Raw genomic sequence first — 17,706 nt, 5'->3', positions numbered from 1 at the left:
AGGAGAATTTTGTTGTTGTTTGGTGTTTTTGTTTTTAAAGATGGAAAAAAATAACCACTGTTTAAGGGCTGATGGGAATGAATCAGTCAAGAAAGGGGAAGTGTTGATGGGGGGGGAAGTGACTTAAGGAACAGGGACAAGGCCCTGACACACCACAGCCTGTGTCCTGCACCCTAGCTCTGTGTCCTGGTGGGGTTGGGGGGCTGAATCAGCTGTGGGGCCGTGGGGATCGAAGGTGCTCTTTCTGAGTCACAGAATGGGACCTTAGAGGCCAGTGGTGGCCCCGGGTGCTGGCTTTGGGCAGGGCAGACAGGATGGCCTCTGGAGCACAGAGGAGGGTCAGGCTGGGGGTGGGACCACACAGGATGGCGGAGGGGCTGGGAGAGACTATGGATACAAAGGTGACAAGTGGGGACACTTAACAGCATTTCTCTTTATACATATACATATATTTAGTTTTGTTTATTTATTGGTTGGCTGCACTGTGTCTTAGTTGCAGCACGCGGGATCTTTAATTGCAGCTTTTGTTGTTATTCAGCCACCAAGTCATGTCTGTCACTTTGTGACCCCATGGATTGCATCATGCCAGCTTCCTCTGTCCTCCACTATCCCCTGGCGTTTACTCAAAATTCATGTCCATTGAGTCGGTGATGCCATCCAACCATCTCATCCTCTGCTCATCCTCGCTCAATCCAACCTCTCATTCTCCTTTGCCTTCAATCTTTCCCAGCATCGGGACCTTCAGGTGGGATCTAGTTCCCTGACCAGGGACGGAACCCAGGCCCCCTGCACTGGGAGCATGGAGCCTTAGCCTCTGGACTGCTAGGAAGTGCCAGCATTTCTCTTCTGATGTCCCTATTTGATGGATAAAATAGGAGCAAGTTCTGCTGTAGGGGGAAAGTGGAGAAGTGGTGGCAGAGGCCTGAGAACAGCAGAGAAAGTGTGAGTTAGCATCGGGGAGGGCTGGGAGGAGGGGACCAGAGTCTGGTTCTCCAGCAGCCTCGGGGGCCCCGCTTGAGGCTGATGTGGTACTTTCTGAGCAAGGCCACCAGTGCAGTTGTAGGGTTTCCTTTAGTCGCTTTAACCTGTGTTGTCGTTTTTCTGAGTGAGTGGCAGAGAGGAGGAGCTGGGAGAGCACAGAGGGGATGGTTAGGACACTGGATGGCTAAGCTGCAGGAGGCGGGAGAGAGACATCAAGGATCAAAGGACAAAGGGTGATGAGAAGAGAGGACTAGGTCTCACACAAGGTCCAGAGGAGGGAGCTGGAAAGATGGGTGTGGGCTCTGAAACAGAAATTAGGGAGGGGTGCAGTTATTGAGGATGACAAGTCTGGGGGGACCCTGGGCACCGGTGGCTGAGGTTGGGTGAAGGACAAGATGGTGGGAGGCAAGAAGGTCAAGGACTCGCAGACCAGGAATTAGACGGATCGTCCACATGGAGGGTAAAACCACCCAGAACTTAGGTGTGTGTTGGACAAAGTGACAGTGAGCCGAAGCTGACATCTTCAAGAAATAAATAATTAGAACTTCCTTGCTGGCTCACCTGGAGCTTAGAACCAGAACATTCTAGAGAAGAGAGAGGGAGAATGGTTGGGAAGTGGTCACAGGAATCAAAGAGGGGCACCCCATCCTGCCTGGAGGTCTGAAAGAAAGAGCCCCTACCTAACAGGGCTGCTGGGGAAGCGCAGTCCACAGGAATCTGTCATCAGTGTTAGAAGGAGTGGGTGCTGGAAGACATGGGAAAATGACAAGGGAAAAGGGTGGTAGGGGGCTGGGGAGAGAGACCCGAAGGGGCCCTGAACAGGACAGCCAGGCTGGACCTCAGGTCAGCCAGGGATGCTGGTGATGGGTGGGGTTGGGGACCAGGGATGGGCATGGCTGGGTAGGAGCTGGGCACTCTGTCCTTACCCCTCAGAGCCCCTCTAATCAAATAGGACCGCCAGCTGTGGTGTGGAACAAGATCACTGCCCCCTGCCCCCAGCTTTGCCCTGGAGCACATGGAGCTGAGACCTGATGCCAGCTACAAGGAGAATGTGCCCCCCAGGCTGGCAACCTCCCTGAGGCCAGGCAAGAGGTTCAGTGGGTCTGGGTCAGAGGTGGCAAGAGCAGGGCCCCCTTGGCTAGCAGCCCAGAGCCCCTTTCGCAGACAGGCCAGCCCAGGGCCTTGTTAATTCCTGAGATTGGCTGTTTGAGGCCAACTGGACCAGGACAAAGTCTTCCAGCCCAGGCCCCAAGGGAGGATCAGAAAGTCAGGACGTGAGGTGAGAAAGGGGGAAACAGGAGCCCCAGAGCTAGGTCTCTGCAGTGGTGGGCTGGGGAACCCCCCTGCTCAGGTGCCTGGGGCTTCCAGAAGGCCACAGAACTGTGCAGCCAAGAGTGGGAGCAACCCAAGAACTAGTTCAGATTCCAATTCACACGCCAGTTTCTCTGTGTTCTAGCTGTGTGACCATAGGGCAAGGTACTTAACCTCTTTGAACTTTAGTTCCTGTCTGCAAACTTTCATGGCCCATTCTACCTGCCAGGCCCTCCCAGGCATCTCACCAGCACCCAAGAGGCCAGGTGGAAGGGAGGCGGGCTGGGGAGACTGGTGGCAGTAGAGCGGGGTCGGGGGGTGGTGGCTGCGTAGGGGAGGGCTCTAAGCCCCATGCCCTTGGTCCCCAGAGCAGCTCCCTTTTAACTTTAATGTGTTGGGTCTTGCTTTCACTCCAGCTGTGAGCCACCCCCTCATCCAGCACCTCTGCTCAAGCTGGACACTAGGGAGTCGTCCTTGATGCTTCTTTCCCCTTCACCCTCTTTTACGCCTTCACCTTCTCAGCAGATCTGATCTGCTTCCTCTCCACCCTCCTACCGCCCCCATCCCAGCCCCATCACCTGTCACCTGGGACACCCCTCAGCCGCCTCCCCACTCTCTCCCCGCTTCTCACTGCCCCCCTCCGAGCCCCTGCCCCATCCCTGCATTGAGTCCCTGCATTGATGCCAGTTTGCTGCTCTTGGGGTGCATCCATCGGTCCACCCGGGACAATAGCTGACACAGACCTCTGGACCCTGGGCTCCCTCCCCTGTCCCTCCCGAGCACTGACCACAGAGTCCTCCCCCAGTGCATAACTGTCTGTCCTTTCTTTAGAGCCACAGAGACTCCGGAAGAGCCTGGGTGTCGGCTTGGGCAGTAGACATGGCCGGTGGGTGCCCGTGGGCTGGGCTGAGAGGGGAGGGCCTGCTGCCACACCACGCCTGGGGACAGCGCTGCGCCAGGAGCCTTGCCAAGTCCAGAGCAACCTGACCAGCCCCAGCCCCAGCCCCAGCCTGGGCCTCATCCTGAGGGACAGGACCGGCCGGCTGACCAACTCAAGCTTCCGGCAGCAGGTCAACCTGCAGTCCTTGGTTGGGAGACCCCAAGGGACAGCCCAAGACTTTGCGATCCAGCAAAGTAATTTATGCGCCAGGGAGACCCACACGGCTGAGTGTGGACGTCTCACCAGCCCCCAGCTCTGGTCAGAGCCTCAGGAGAGCTTCTCGCCCCTGATGCCCCAGGGAAGCCCCCTACCACGAGGGCCACTGGCTCACCCATCCTCCAATCTGAGGCGGTCCTGGCTGCTGGCCACAGATACCTCTTGCCCAGACATCAAGCTTACTACAGGGCTGGCCCCACTCAAAGGGCCCACATGGTCAGACCCCAGATCCCAGTGTGGCCTGGGGGGCTGGACCTCCAGGCTCGTGGGGGAACCCCTGACCCTGAAAGACCTGGCTGTCCCTGCCCAGATCGCGCCTCAGGCCCCATCCCAAGCTGCCATTCACCAGCTGCTGGTCTGCGTGCAACGCCTGGAGTGCGAGGCAGTGAGGCTCAGGTGCCAGGCATCCCGGGAACCCCCAGGCCCTGTGCAGCAGGAGCCCTGGACCAGAGCTGGCCAGACACTCCCTGTCTGCTCCCGGCCCTGCCAGCCTGTTCTTGATTCCTGGGATGAGAGGAGGAGACACTCCCGAGGCCTCAGGGGAACTCCCGGTTTCCTAGAGACACAGGAGGCCCAGGAGGGTCTCTCAGACTCTCAGGCAAGCAGCAAGCGTGCATCACTGAGGACCACTCTGGAGATGCTGCCTGGGGATGCCCTTGATCCTGAGCAGGTGGTCCTTTCTGCCTGCCCCCTAAGGCAAGGAGAGCAGTGCTTCCCAGGGACTACACATGGCTGGGGGCAGAGGGGGGACCCCCTGCTTCCTCCAGGGGCGGCCAGCAGGGAGGCCAGACTCTGCTTTTCAACCTCGTCCAGTTCAGCCCAGGGCATCCTCCCTGGGCAGGAAGGAGGGAACAGGGCCCCAAGGGAGCGGATCAGCAGGGAGAAAGAAAGGTCAACTTCCGGGCCGCCAGGCATAGCCTCCACGAGGAGTGCCCTGCAGGTAGGGGCCAGAGGAGTCTGGGAGTTAGGGGACTCTGGGTTGGGGGCTGCCCTCCCTCCCAGGAATTCTCACTCCAAGATGGCCGTCACTACCCTGTCACCCTCCCTCGAAAGGGAGGCCTTGGGCAGGCAGGCTTAGCAGGGGGTATCTAGTCCTGCTTGCTTCTCAGCCTGAGAGTGTGTTGTGTTCTTTTATTTTCCAAGAACAAACCCAGAAACACTGTGAACCTGGAGCCTGAGTTAGGCCGGTGAGGATATGTGCTGTGGTGTGGGGACCGAGGCCACACTCTGGGAACAGCTCCTGTCCTACTTGCCTGCAGATTCAGGCCTGATGGCGATAAGGCCTGGCTGGCAGATCCTTGCAGAATTTAAGGGGGAGGGAACCTCCCAGGCCCCTAAGGACGGGAACGTGGGGGCTGCTGCTTCCTGGGATCTGAAACTTGTTAGGCTGCCCTGCACTCTTAGCAGTCAAACAGGGCATTCCCCTGCCTCCAGGAGCCCTTTTTTATGGGATTTCCAAGGCTAGCCCTCTGCAGAGGAAAGTCCTCCCCGTGTCCAGCCAGTGGAGCATCACCCTCCATGCTGGAAAGGCAATGTGGGTGGTGCTGAGCCCCCAGCTGCTCCCTGGGGCTGGGGGCCAGGCCGACCCCTGGTCAGCTTCGTCTGTCCCCAGCTGGCAGTGGCTGTCCAGATGTTTCAGAGCATGGTGGTGCTGGGCACAGCGGCGGCAGGCAGTGGCGGCGGCCGTGGCGCTGGGCCGGCAGCAGCTGTTACGCAGGGGTCTGCGGGCACTGCGGTGGGGACTGTGGCTCCGGGAGGCCCAGCTGGATGCGGCATGGGAGCGACACACACAGGCCCTGCTGGCCCGGACCTTCCAGAAGGTTAGGAACCTCCAGATTGGGGCATGGGGAGGTGATGAAACACCTGTGTGTCTGGGGAGGAGGTTCTCTTGGGGCACAGGTTGTTCCGCCTGAGTGATTAGCAGGAGAGCGGGCAGGCATCGGCCCAGACACGTGACTGAACTCTGATTAAGTTCAAATCCTATCTCCACCACTTTCCTTTCCTCCACATTTTCTCACTGTGTGATCTTGGGGAAGTTACTTGACCTCTCTGTGCCTTAGTCTCTTTAGCTCTGAAATGCACTCACAATAGCACATACCTCTCAAGGTTGTTGTGAGGTTGTGCTGTGCTTATTTGCTCAGTCGTGTCCAACTGCCTGCAATCCCTCGGTCCATGGGAACTCTCCAGGCAAGAATACTGGAGTGGGTTGCCATGCCCTCCTCCAGTGGATCTTCCCATCCCAGGGATGGAACCCAGGCCTCCCGCATTGCAAGTGGATTCTTTACCAGCTGAGCTACCAGGGAAGCCCTGTTGTGAGGTTAAATTAATAAATATAAGGAACTCAGAATCCTGCCTAGCACATAGCAAGCCCTCTGCTATTTAAGTGGTTGCTTTTTTTTTTTTTTTTAAGTAGGGGCTTCCCTGGTGGCTCAGCAGTAAAGAATCTGCCCGCCAATGCAGGAGATGCAGTTTCGATCCCTGGGTCAGGAAGATCCCTTGGAAAAGGAAATGGCAACCCATTCCAATATTTTTGCCTGGGAAATCCCATGGACAGAGGAGCCTGGTGGGCTACAGTCCATGCTGTTGAAAGAGTTGGACACAACTTAGCGATTAAACAACAATTTTTTACTAGAGGTTTGCTAGCCAGGACTGGGAGGGCATTTCAGTGTTTGTCCCTCCTTAGGAAAAGTGCTTTGGGAGGATCTAGCTCCAGGTTTTGTCTCCCAAGGAAAACCCTGCCTCTTGGGCTCCATTTCTCCATCCATCCATTCATTCCCAAAGAGGCAGGGGCATCTAATTGGTTAAGACCACAGTGTCTGACTTTGTCTCTGCCCTTCCCGCTCAGAGCACATTTGAGGCATCAGCCAACGTCCCTCTTCCCCTTCTCTCTTGACCTAGTGGAGACACTTGATTCAGCAACACAAACAAGGGCAGTCTCACGTCCAGGCTGGGCCAAGACCTCTGTCCTCCGGGGTAGACCAGGACCAAGGCCCCTCAGGAAGGAAGCCTGTGGTGGATGGTGCCTGGAGAAGCAGGTAGTCTGGGACACCCCAGGTTGGTCAGTGTGACCCGGACAGTGCTTGTGGCCTTCCCTCCTTGTCCCCCACTTCTCCTCAAATGTGGACAAGGATTTGTACAAAAGGATGTCCATCGTGGCGTTATTTATACCTATGAAAACTTCACTATCCAACATCAAGTGAGAAAATTGTTATTTAACCATGTGATAAACATTTGGCAACTGTTCAATATGATGTTTATCAAGATTTTAAAAATTCCTCCCCATTCTTTTTTTATTTTTTGTTTCCATATCTTTATTGATGTTTTTTCCTATTATAATAATCATAATAGGAATGCATGCTTGATTAGAAAAAACAATTCAAGATAGTTGCAAGTATTTCAGTTAATTCAAAAGTTTCATCTCCCTCCTTATGTATCTTATCCTCCTTTCTAGAAGTAGCTTTATGGGTATTTGCATATGGGTATTTTTAATGCTGGGAGAAAAAAAAAGAGGGTTAAAATACAGTACCTAATGGGCTTCCTTGGTGGCTCAGTGGTGAAGAATCTACCTGACAATGCAGGAGACACGGGTTCGATCCCTGATCTGGGAAGATCCCACCTGCTGTGGAGCAACTAAGCCTGTGTGCCACAGGTACTGAGCCTCTTCTCTAGAGCCCAGGGAATTGCAACTACTGAGCCCATATGCCACAACATCGAAGCCCGTGTGCTCTAGAGCCCGTGCTCCACAACCAGAGAAGCCACTGCCATGAGAAGCCTGCTCAAATGCAACTAGAGAGTAGTTGCATTTAGTTGCAACTAGAACTTGCCAGAACTAGAAAAGAGCCCGTGCAGCAATGAAGACCCAGCACAGCTCCCCCACATCAAAATAGTACCTAAGAAGGAATTCCCTGGCAGTCCAGTGGTTAGGATTCTGTGCTTTAAAAAAAATTTTTTTTTCTATTTATTTTTAATTGGAGGATAATTGCTTTACAATAGTGTGTCCGTTTCTGCCCTACGTCAACATGAATCAGCCATAGGTATACATATGTTTCCTCCCTCTTGAGCCTCCCTCCCCATCCCACCCCTCTAGGTTGTCACAGAGTAACGAGTCTGAGCTCCCTGCATCATATAGCAAACTGAGACATAAGCATTACTGTATGTAAAATAGACAGCCAGTGGGAATTTGCTGCAGGACTCTATGCTTTCACCGCCAAGGGCCTGGGTTCAGTCCCTGGTTGGGGAGATTCCACAAACTGTGTGGCAACAAAAAGAAAAAATAGTATCCAAGATGGGCTTCCCTGATAGTAAAGAATCCACCTGCAATGCAGGAGACCCCGCTTTGATTCCTAGGTTGGGAAGATCTGCTGGAGAAGGGATAGGCTACCCACTCCAGTATTCTTGGGCTTCCCTTGTGGCTCAGCTGGTAAAGACTCCACCTGCAATGCGGGAGACCTGGGTTTGATCGCTGGGTTGGGAAGATCCCCTGGAGAAAGGAAAGGCTACCCACTCCAGTATTCTGGCCTGGAGAATTCCGTGGACTGTATAGTCCATGGGGTTGCAAAGAGTCAGACACAACTGAGTGACTTTCACTTCACTTCAGTACCCAAGATATTGTTTTCTATGAATGAAAAATAGTGCATAGAAAAAAGACCAGAAGGAAAAATATTAAAATGTTGCATAACAGTGTGAATTAGTTAACACCACTGAACAGTTCACTTAAAATGGTTATTGTGTTTTAAATATTTATTTTAAAACAATCGTGTTTAGAATATTTACTTAAAATGGTTAAGATGGTAAATTTTATGTGTATTTTAATTACCACTGTTAAAAATAAAAATAAGTAAATAAATCTCATTTTCCCCTGTCCCCCCAAAAACGGTAAAATGGAAATAGTGGTCATTTCTGGAGCAGTGAGGTTTAAGATGGTTATTTTCAGTTCCTCAGTTTTCCATTCCAATGATATATTGTTTTTGTTCTTTTTTTCATTTTTAAAATTTTATTTATTTATTTTAGGCTCTGCTGGGTCTTTGTTGCTGTTTGCAGGCTATCGCTAGTTGCAGGAAGTGGGGGCTACACTTTGTGTAAAATATTTATTTAAGTAATATTTATTTTAATGCATGTTTGTTGTAAAAAATCCAAATAGTATTAAAGAGATTACAGCAAAAGCAGAACCCTCCCCACAAATTACTCACATATCAGGAACAGAATGTACTGTCTGGAATAGAACAGGGGGATGGCTCAGCGCACCTTCGCTCCTGCCAGCAAATGGTCCTTCAGGACTGGGGTGGATGGGTTGGGACTGGGTGCCCTCCCTAGGCCAGGGAGGGCATCAGTTTCTATCTGGGCAACTTCACTCTCAGTCCAGGGAGTTTGAGAGAGGAGGCGGGAGCCCAGTCGATTCCGTTGTGTTCTGGGCTGAGGCCAGATGGAGGAGAGAGGGGAGTCCCGATCCTGCAGGCTCTGCAACATCTGGCTGGTGAGACGTGGGGTTCTGGGGAAAGGGGGAGATGGATCCAGGCAGGGCAGGGCCCGAGTCCCTACACTGGGCACATAGAGCCAGGCAGGGTAGGCCCAGGCCCCCACACTGGGCAGGGCAGGGGGGTCAGGGGCTCCTCAGTGAGTAAGTGAGTGCTTACTGAGTATCTACCCTGGCAACTTCCCAGACAAGATCTCATTTAAGTCTCATGGTGACCTTGGCAAGGCATTGTGCCCATTTTACTGATGGGGATCTGAGGCACAGGGAAATTAAGTGACCAGCTCAAGGACACATAGTACGAGAGGGGCACTTCCCGCATTTGTGTGCCGTGGAAGATGGATACAGGCCAGACAGAAGCTTGCATGTTAGAACTGGGAAGTCCTTAGACATGACTCACTCATGGGAAAACTGAGGCCCAGAGATGGAGAGTGACTGACTGGTCCCAGGCCACTCAGCCTGGCATCCCAGGATTCAGTGGTCCCTCCTGGCCCTGTTGCTCCCCTCCACTCACTCTCTCTTCCCGCCTTCTTCCCTCCCTTTAGTCTTCCTCCTGTGGTGCCATCAGAAGGAATGGGCCAGGCAGGAGAAGGGGGTCCAGGGAGAGGCCTCCCAGGCCACGCTGAGGACTCAGAGGATGGGGAGGCCCCCCCACACCTGGCGTTCTCCTGCTGCAGGTGCAGCCTGGGTGGCCCTACTGGACCCTCAGCACCGGAGAGCCTGGCTCTGCAGGTAGGGGGAAGAGAGAATGGGGACCACCTTCCCTGAGGCACAGGGTGGGAAGCAGCTGGGATAGGCCTTTTGAGTCCATTTTTTACAAAACATCTATTTATTTGGCTTCACCGGGTGTTGCGGCAAGCAGGGTCTTTAGTTGCAGCATGTGGGATCCAGTTCACCGATCAGGGATCGAACCCTGGGCCCCTGCACTGGAGTGTGGAGTCTTAACCACTGGACCACCAGGGAAGCCCCTTAAGTCAATTCTTGACTCCTCGTATTGAGAGACCAATGAAAATAAGAAATGAATACATCCACCATTTAGTGAGACACTAAGACCTGTCAGACACCACCCAGGGGCTGGGATTTATTTATGCATGCGTGTGCAGTTGCTAAGTCCTGTCTGATTCTTTGTGACCCCATGAACTACAGTTCATCAGGCTCCTCTGTCCATGGGATTTTCCAGGCAAGTGGAGTGGGTTGCCACTTCCTCCTCGAGGGGATCTTCCTGACTCAGGGATCAAAACACATCTCCTGTGTCTCCTGCATTGGGAGGTGGATTCTTTTTTTTTTTTAATTGGAGGATAATTACTTTATAATACTGTGATGGTTTTTGCCATACATCAATATGAATCGGCCACAAGTATGCATGTGTTCCCCTCATTCTACCCGCCCCGCTCCCTCCTGACCCCATCTTTCCAGGTTGTCCCAGAGCACCAGTTTTGGGTACCCTGCTTCATGCATCGACCTTGCCCTGGTCATCTATTTTATGTATGGCAATGTACATGTTTCAATGCTATTCTCTCAAATCATTCCACCCTCACCTTCTCCCACTGAGTCCAAAAGTCTGTTCTTTACATCTGTGTCTCCTTTGCTGCCCTGCATGTAGGATCATCAGTACTATCTTTCTAAATTCCATATATATGCATTAATATACAGCATTTGTCTTTCTCTTTCTGACATACTTCATTCTTTATAATAGTCTCCAGGTACATCCACCTCATTAGAACTGACTCAAATGCATCCATTTTTATAGCTGAGTAATATTCCATTGTGTATATGTACCATGGATTCTTTACCACTGAGCCACCTGGGAAGCCAGGGATTCAATTATAGGCAGAGCTTAAAGCCCATGGAACCCATGACTCAGTGCAGGGACAGATAGGAAGGAAATTAACAATCACAAAGGATGTGTGTGTGTGTGAATACCACCCAAGTTAAGTGTTGTGAAGGGAAGGAACACAGAACTACATGATTTTTTTTCCCTGTTAACTATTTTATTATGGGACATTTTTATCTTACACAAAAGTAGGAAAACAGAATAAACAGCTTCAATGTACCCATCAAGAAAATCACCTCCTGAGAAAACTTGTTTCATCTGTACCCTAGCTACTTCCCCCACAAAAACCCCAGGCATCCTATCATTTCAGATGTAAATATCTCCGCAGGATCTCTAAAACAGAGTCTTTTAAACAACAGAACCACCATACCATGGGCTTCCCAGGTGGTGCTAGTGGTGAAGAACCCTCCTGCCAATGCAGGAGACACAAGAGACACTGGTTCAATCCCTGGGTTGGGAAGATCCCCTGGAGGAGGAAATGGCAACTCACGCCAGTACTCTTGCTTGGAGAATCCCATGGACAGAGGAGCCTGGCAGGCTGCAGTCCATGGGGTCAGACAGGACTGAAGCAACTGAGCACGCACGTACCACCATACCATGATCACACCTGAAATATGAATAATTCCTTAACACCAAGAAATAGCTGGTCAACAGTCAAATTTCCACTTCTACTATGTGTTGTTATCATTTGTTTGAATCAGGATCTAAATAAGGCCTATGTGCTGCCATTGGTTGAGGAATCGTCAGTCTTTTTAGTCTATGGCGTTCCCTCTGAGTTTTTTGTTGTTTCTTCCTGTCAATGATCTGTTGAAGAAACCAGGTTGCTTGTCTGATAGTTTCCCACTGTCTGCATTTTGCTGATTGCATCCCCTGATAGAGTTTTCCATGAGAACTTTTTTTTGGCTGCATGAGTCTTCGTTGCTGCGAGGGCTTTCTCTAGTTGTGGTGAGCGGGGGCTACTCTCCAGTTGCGGTGTGCGGGTTTCTCACACCAGTGGCTTCTCTTGTTGCAGAGCGCTGACTCTAGATGTCATGGACTCAGTAGTTGTGGCGCACGGGCTTAGTTGCCCCATGGCATGTGGGATCTTCCCGGACCAGGGATTGAACCCATGTCCCTGGCATTGGCAGGTGGATTCTTAACCACTGGACCACTAGGGAATTTCTCTGTGAGAACGTCTAACAAAGGGAGCTGACCTCGACCAGAGTTCAGCAGAGATGGGAAGGATGCATGGTTGACTGGTAGAGGGAGAGCAGACAAGAGCGCCAGGCAAAGGGAGCAGCATGTTCAAAGGCCTCTGACAGGGGAACATGGAAAATTCAAAGAAGGACAGTCAAGTTGGAACCCTGTTAGTACAGGGTTGGAGGCCAGGGTGGTCTGAGATGAAGTTGGAAAGGTGTGCAGTCATGTTGGGGGGCAGATCAGAGAGGGCCTTTTTGGCAGTGGGGAGCAGTTGAAATTTTCATCAGAGCAAGGAGACTACTGCTGGAGGATTTTAGCAAGAGAGTAAGATGCCTGCAATGCAGAAGACCCAGGTTCCGTACCTCGGTCGGGAAGATCTTCTGGAGAAGGGAATGGCTACCCATCTCAGCATTCTTGCCTGGGAAATCCCATGGTTAGAGGAGCCTGATGGGATATAGTCTATCAGGGTCACAAAGAGTCAGACACAATAGAGCGACTAACACTTGAAAAATATTTCTCTAGGTGTTGAGGTCCTTTAATGGACTGGAACCTGGTGGCCCAGAGTCGATCAATAAGAAAGTAAAGGAGAGAGAAAGAGGCTGATATTCCTTGGTTTACACAGAAAGCCAATAAAGCCCCTGGCACGGGGCTTGCTCTGTTCAAGGAGGCCTCAGGCGCCCTCTCAATGGGGTGAAGGCTCAGAGCGCCTTCTCGAGAGGGTCTTAGAAGCCCAGGTAACTCAGGGAGACTCTGAGCTCCAGGGGATCAGCCTGAAAAAGAGAGAGAGGGAGGGGGAGAGAGAGAGAAAGCAAGACACGGGGACCAAAGCTCTGATGGAGCAAAGGTGTTTTAATCAACATGGTGGGGACATATATACTGTAGTTATTCTCAGCAAAGATAAAGATTAAAATTCCAGACTTACAAAACATAGGCGATCCATATTAAAGAGAGAGAGAGTTGTAAATAGTCACTTTTACCATATGGTTCACAAGAAGGAAGAGGGTACTTATCACCGTATAGAAAAACTAATGAGGAAATGCCTGGATTCCTCAGCCCCCAGGAGAGGCTTGCCTCTCCTCTTAATTCCTGAATATTCAGGAATTAATAAGGAACAGAGAATTCCTGACAGATCCAAAACAGCACACAGGAAGCCTCCTGTTAAATGCTTCCTGACATCTAGGGACTTCCCTGGGGGTCCAGTGGTTAGGGCTCCACACTTTCACTGCAGGAGGCACAGGTTTGATCCCTGGTCAGGGAAATAAGATCCCACAAGCCTTGAGGCACGGCCAAAAAATAAAAATACAATTTTTTAAAAAAGAAAGAAAAATATTACTTTGGTTATGGTGTAGGCACTGACCAGAGGGGTGGGGGTAACAGTGGATGTGGGAGGCCAGGTAGGAGGCAGCAAAGAACTGCCAGGCACCCAGAAGTGGTGGTGGTGTGGCTTGAGCAGACGGCATGCCTCACTATCCTTAAAGCAGCCCCATTTTACAGATGAGAAAGCTGAGGCTCAGTGAGGTGAGTGGCTCACCCAGGGCCTCAGTGGTGTGTCTGGCACATGGCAGGTGGCCGTAGCTGCTGTCATTACTACGAACACCAGCACTTTCCCTTGGCTGTCCAGGTGCTTTGGGGCCTGGCAGCGTTTCGTGCAAAGAGGGACCCGGTACCGGGACTACGTGGCCAACCGCCAGGCAGGGACCCTGAGGACGTGCTTGCAGCAGTGGGTGCAGATGAAGCAGCTCCGGGCCTCAGATGGTGCGAAGGTGGCCCAGCTGTCCCTTTGTTGGCAGAAGGCAGGTGAGTGAGCGGCTGCCCAAAGGGCTTCCCCTCCCCCCACTCAGCAAACAACGCCACTTCAGCTCCTTCTGTAGTTGCCCTGGTTAACTTACAGATTCACGGGATGGGAGGTGATGAGATTGGGAGCTTTCTCAAGGGTGCAGCCTGGCAGACTTGGGAGGGTCCCTGGAGCAGCAGGCCTTGATGGGCCCCATCCTGGCCGCTGTCATGAGCTCCTCTAGAGAAGAAACCTCTTCCGTCCTCCACCTCGAAGGGCTATGTAGCCCCTACTCCTGTGAAGCCCTGAATCTAAGGGGGATGCACAGCCCCTGAACCTGAGACCAAATAGGATCTTTGAGGTGTCCTGATGGGGGAGGGTTTGGAGGTAGTGGGAGGGGGCAGTGTCCATGAGGAGAGAGGTCCTAAGGGGCTGAGGCAGTGATCACCAATGGCTTTGAGCAGAGAGAGGTCACTGATTCATCTCTTGTCTACTTCTCAGGGAACATGGTTCTCTTCAGCTCAGTCCCTGGAGGGGCCACAGCCCATGGGCTGAGGTTCATGGCCGCAGCCCGGGTGCTGCCTCAGGAGCAAGGCCAGGGCTCCCTGCAAGAAGCCTGCCGGAAGCTGGCCCTCCAGCGGGTGCTGTTGCTCTGGAGGACACGGCTGTCCCAGCGCCAGCGGGCGGAGTAAGTGACCACAAGCTTGTGACCTGGGGTAGGGTCTTGGGGAACCTAGGGTGGGCGTGTGAGCAGTGCTCAGCACAGGATGGAGCATTCCATAAGGAGCAGGTGGCATCCTGCTCCTCCCTGTGGTCTCAGCCTGGGGCCTGGCACCCTGTGATGCCCAGCGGGTGTGAGGCTGTGGGAGGTGACCCAGGGACACTGAGACAGTGGCTGAGCAGAGAGCTGGTGGCGGGGGGTGGGGAGGGTGGGCAGGGCGCGCCAGGGGCACAGACATGGAATCCCACCAGGATGGCCGGAACCTGATGGGAGGTTGGTTTAATGCTCAACTCCCTCCTCAGAACCTGAACCCACCTCTCACCCATCTCCTAGTTAAGTGGGAAACCATGTCTGTCTCCTCACCAGTGCCTCCCGGTATTTCACAGGTGCCTGGACTGCCTGTATGCGCAAAGTAGATACTCTAAATGAATAAAAGTGAGCCACTTTTCCCTGACCCCAGTTGCCTTACTGGGGCTTCCCTTCAGTGGTTAAGGATCTGCCTGCCAATGCAGGAGATGCAGATTTGATCCCTGGGTTGGGAAGATCCCCTAAAGTAGAAAATGGCAACTCACTCCAGTATTCTTGCCTGGAGAATCCCATGGACAGAGGAACCTGGTGGGCTAGCGTCCACGGGGCTGAAAAGAGTCGGACATGACTGAACGACCAATACACAACACAATTGCCTTATTACACAGCTAGAGAAACAGGCTCAGAGGGGTCAAGCACTGTGCTCTAAATCACACTGTGAATCTTTAGCAAGAAAGTCCCTATAGTGAGACCTTCTTCATGATGCTTTTATACAAGACAGGATGCTGGGATTCAGGGCCCAGGCTGATGGTTGTGGGTGAGGGGGCTGGTGAAGGTCAGGAGGGATCAGCTTCACTAATGGGATGTCAGGAGGAATGAAAACTAGCAGCTGCAGGGTTAAGAATTCTGTCCTTAAAAACTGTACACCTGGCATTCATCAGCCCCACACCCACTTGGTCCACTTGGACCCTCAGTCTCTTTTAATGCTGGAACTCCAGGGAAACTCCATTCACAATGATCCTTCAGAATGTAGCCCTCCTTCTGCCAGGCTGTCCTCTGGCATTTGGGTACCAGGGCACAGTCCATATCTCTCTGCGACATGTCTGGGGTTCCCTGTAGCCTGAGACCAGTGCTAGGATCCCAGGTCTGCCACTGTTTGGCATTTGAGGAAATGACCTTTCCTCAAGCCTCTGTTTCCCTACCTTTGTAACCAAGTGGAGGCAGAAATACTGGTGTGGGGTCTTGAGTCTTGGGTCTGGGGGCCTGGGCCCGGCTCCACCCCCCATCAACTGCATGTACCCCCCCCCCCACCGGGAGTGTGGTGAGAATCAAGCAGGTGATCACAGCAGGTAGAGCTGTGCTCTTGGCCTCAGCTGCTCATGAAGGTCACCCTGGGACTTTGGGAAGCCCAGACAGCACCCAGACCAGTAAAGCAGAATCTTCAGGGGTGGGGCCCCAGTGGACCCCGGTATCTCTTAGAGTCCTGGGTGGTCCCAGTGTGCAGCCAGTCTGGTGGTGCCCAGCTCTGTGCCTTTCCAGCAGCCCCAGCCACAGGTGAGGTGCGACCCCAGCACTCCCCTGCCCCCTCCTGTAGCTCCTTCTTCGAGGGCGTGCAATGGCGGGCACTGAGGCACATCCTGAGGGGCTGGCGCCTGAGAGCACAGGATCCGGGCAGCGCCAGGATTGCCTCGGCCCCAGATCTGCCGCCAGGCCACAGCACACACCGGAGAAGCTCCCAGGACAAGGTGAGGGGCAGAGGGTGGGGAGGAGGACAGGGGAGGAGACGATGGCAAGCCAGAGCACCCAGGACCCCACAACTCCTTCCCCAGGCTTCCAGGGCCCCCGCCCTCCTGGAGATGCTCCAGTTGAGCTTTCTGTGGGCAGCGGGTCGGCGACAGCAGGGGCGATGCCTTCTGCTCTGGCGGGCGCGGGCCCAGCAGTCCCGGGACGCAGCGAGGTGGCACCAGAGCACGCTTCAGAGGCGGTAGGGACCCCTCCCAGGACAGGGGAGCCATGCTGCCCGCCCCCCACCCCTGCCCTGTGGATTTACTGTTTCCCAGCAATCCTTGCTTTTCCATCCGCATCTCCTTGGGGTCTGCATCCCAGAGGGCCCCCCTTCACTCCCCAGACTCAGGTACTGCCCTCCTACCCTGCCCTGCTGCGAGACATGAGGGGGAGGGTAGGGATCATGTGAGGGAGAGTATTCATTTCTCCCAGAAATTTCATGGCTGTGGTCATCTCAGCTTTGTCCCACACCGTCTGTGTGATCTCGGGCAAGTTGCTTAACCTCTCTGTGCCTCTATCTCCCCATTTGTATGGGGTTCATACTAGGGCTGTCACTGGTGGGACTCAGTGAGGTAGGGGCACACACATCCCCTAGCAAGCACAGTACCTGGCATTAGTAAGCACTTAGTTCACAGCGCTGTTCATCACAGCGGTTGGCATCGGGCATCTGGGGTCCCATTGTATCCTGACCACCTGTCAGCATGACCCTCAGGGTAGCGTTGAAACCCTCCAGCCCCTAGCAACCCCTCCTCCTCCAGGATGGAAACAGGAGAAAGGGTCACCCAAGCCCCTCCTTGCTGCTGAGGGGAGGGGAGGGCAGCGCCAGGCTGGCCCAGGGTGGCAGTGACCACCTGAGGGTGGACGCTCCCGTTCCCAGCATCCTCCTTGACTGGAGCCACTGGGCAACAGCCCAAGGGGCCCAGAGAGAGCTGGCTGCCCGCTGGGCCTGGGATCGGAGGGGCAGGGCTGCCCTGGGCCTGTGGCGGCAGCGGCTGGTACAGCAGCGGGAGGTGGAGCGGCGGGCCCGGGAACAGGGCCGGAGACTGCAACGACGTGCCCTGGGCCACTGGCACTTCTACTGGCAGAGTGAGTCGGGGACTGGGACGGGGCACCAGGGGTGAGGGAGGGGCCAAGGTCCGGCAGGGACGTCCAGGATTCAGGTCCTCTAGCACAGACTCCAGTGATGGACTGGGTGACAGATTGGGACCGAGGTGTGGGGGGGGTGTGGTGTGTGTGTGTGTGTGGATGCTGTATGCTTGGGTTCACAGTCCCCACTCTTCCATTCCCTGATTGTATGGACTTTAAACAAGCTACTTAACCTGAGTCTCAGCTTATTCATCCATAAAATGAGGACAGTGGTACCCACCTGCTAGGGTGGTGGTGAGGATTCTGTAAGACAATCCACATGAAGTGCTTGGCTCAGAACCCAGCTCCTTGTGGGTGTTACCATCATCCTCACCATCTCCAT

At 53.4% G+C, this 17,706-nt stretch overlaps 1 protein-coding gene across 1 annotated transcript in view; it reads left to right on the top strand.

The window, feature by feature from the left end:
- Nucleotides 1–1,996: 1,996 nt before the first annotated feature.
- The window catches only part of C5H1orf167 (chromosome 5 C1orf167 homolog), a 22,855-nt gene continuing 7,145 nt past the window's right edge, over nt 1,997–17,706 (top strand). Inside the window, 13 exon segments of the mRNA XM_055583781.1 lie at nt 1,997–2,066; nt 3,124–4,144; nt 4,262–4,388; nt 4,909–4,982; nt 5,061–5,268; nt 6,347–6,467; nt 8,871–8,921; nt 9,464–9,650; nt 13,553–13,728; nt 14,207–14,393; nt 16,048–16,198; nt 16,283–16,437; nt 17,116–17,324. Coding sequence (XP_055439756.1) covers nt 1,997–2,066; nt 3,124–4,144; nt 4,262–4,388; nt 4,909–4,982; nt 5,061–5,268; nt 6,347–6,467; nt 8,871–8,921; nt 9,464–9,650; nt 13,553–13,728; nt 14,207–14,393; nt 16,048–16,198; nt 16,283–16,437; nt 17,116–17,324 — 2,737 coding nt within the window.

The sequence above is a fragment of the Bubalus kerabau genome, chromosome 5 (genome assembly GCF_029407905.1).
Source record: "Bubalus kerabau isolate K-KA32 ecotype Philippines breed swamp buffalo chromosome 5, PCC_UOA_SB_1v2, whole genome shotgun sequence".
NCBI lineage: Eukaryota > Metazoa > Chordata > Mammalia > Artiodactyla > Bovidae > Bubalus > Bubalus kerabau.
The sequence above is the reverse complement of the archived record's forward strand: the minus strand, read 5'-3'. Positions and strand labels throughout refer to the sequence as shown.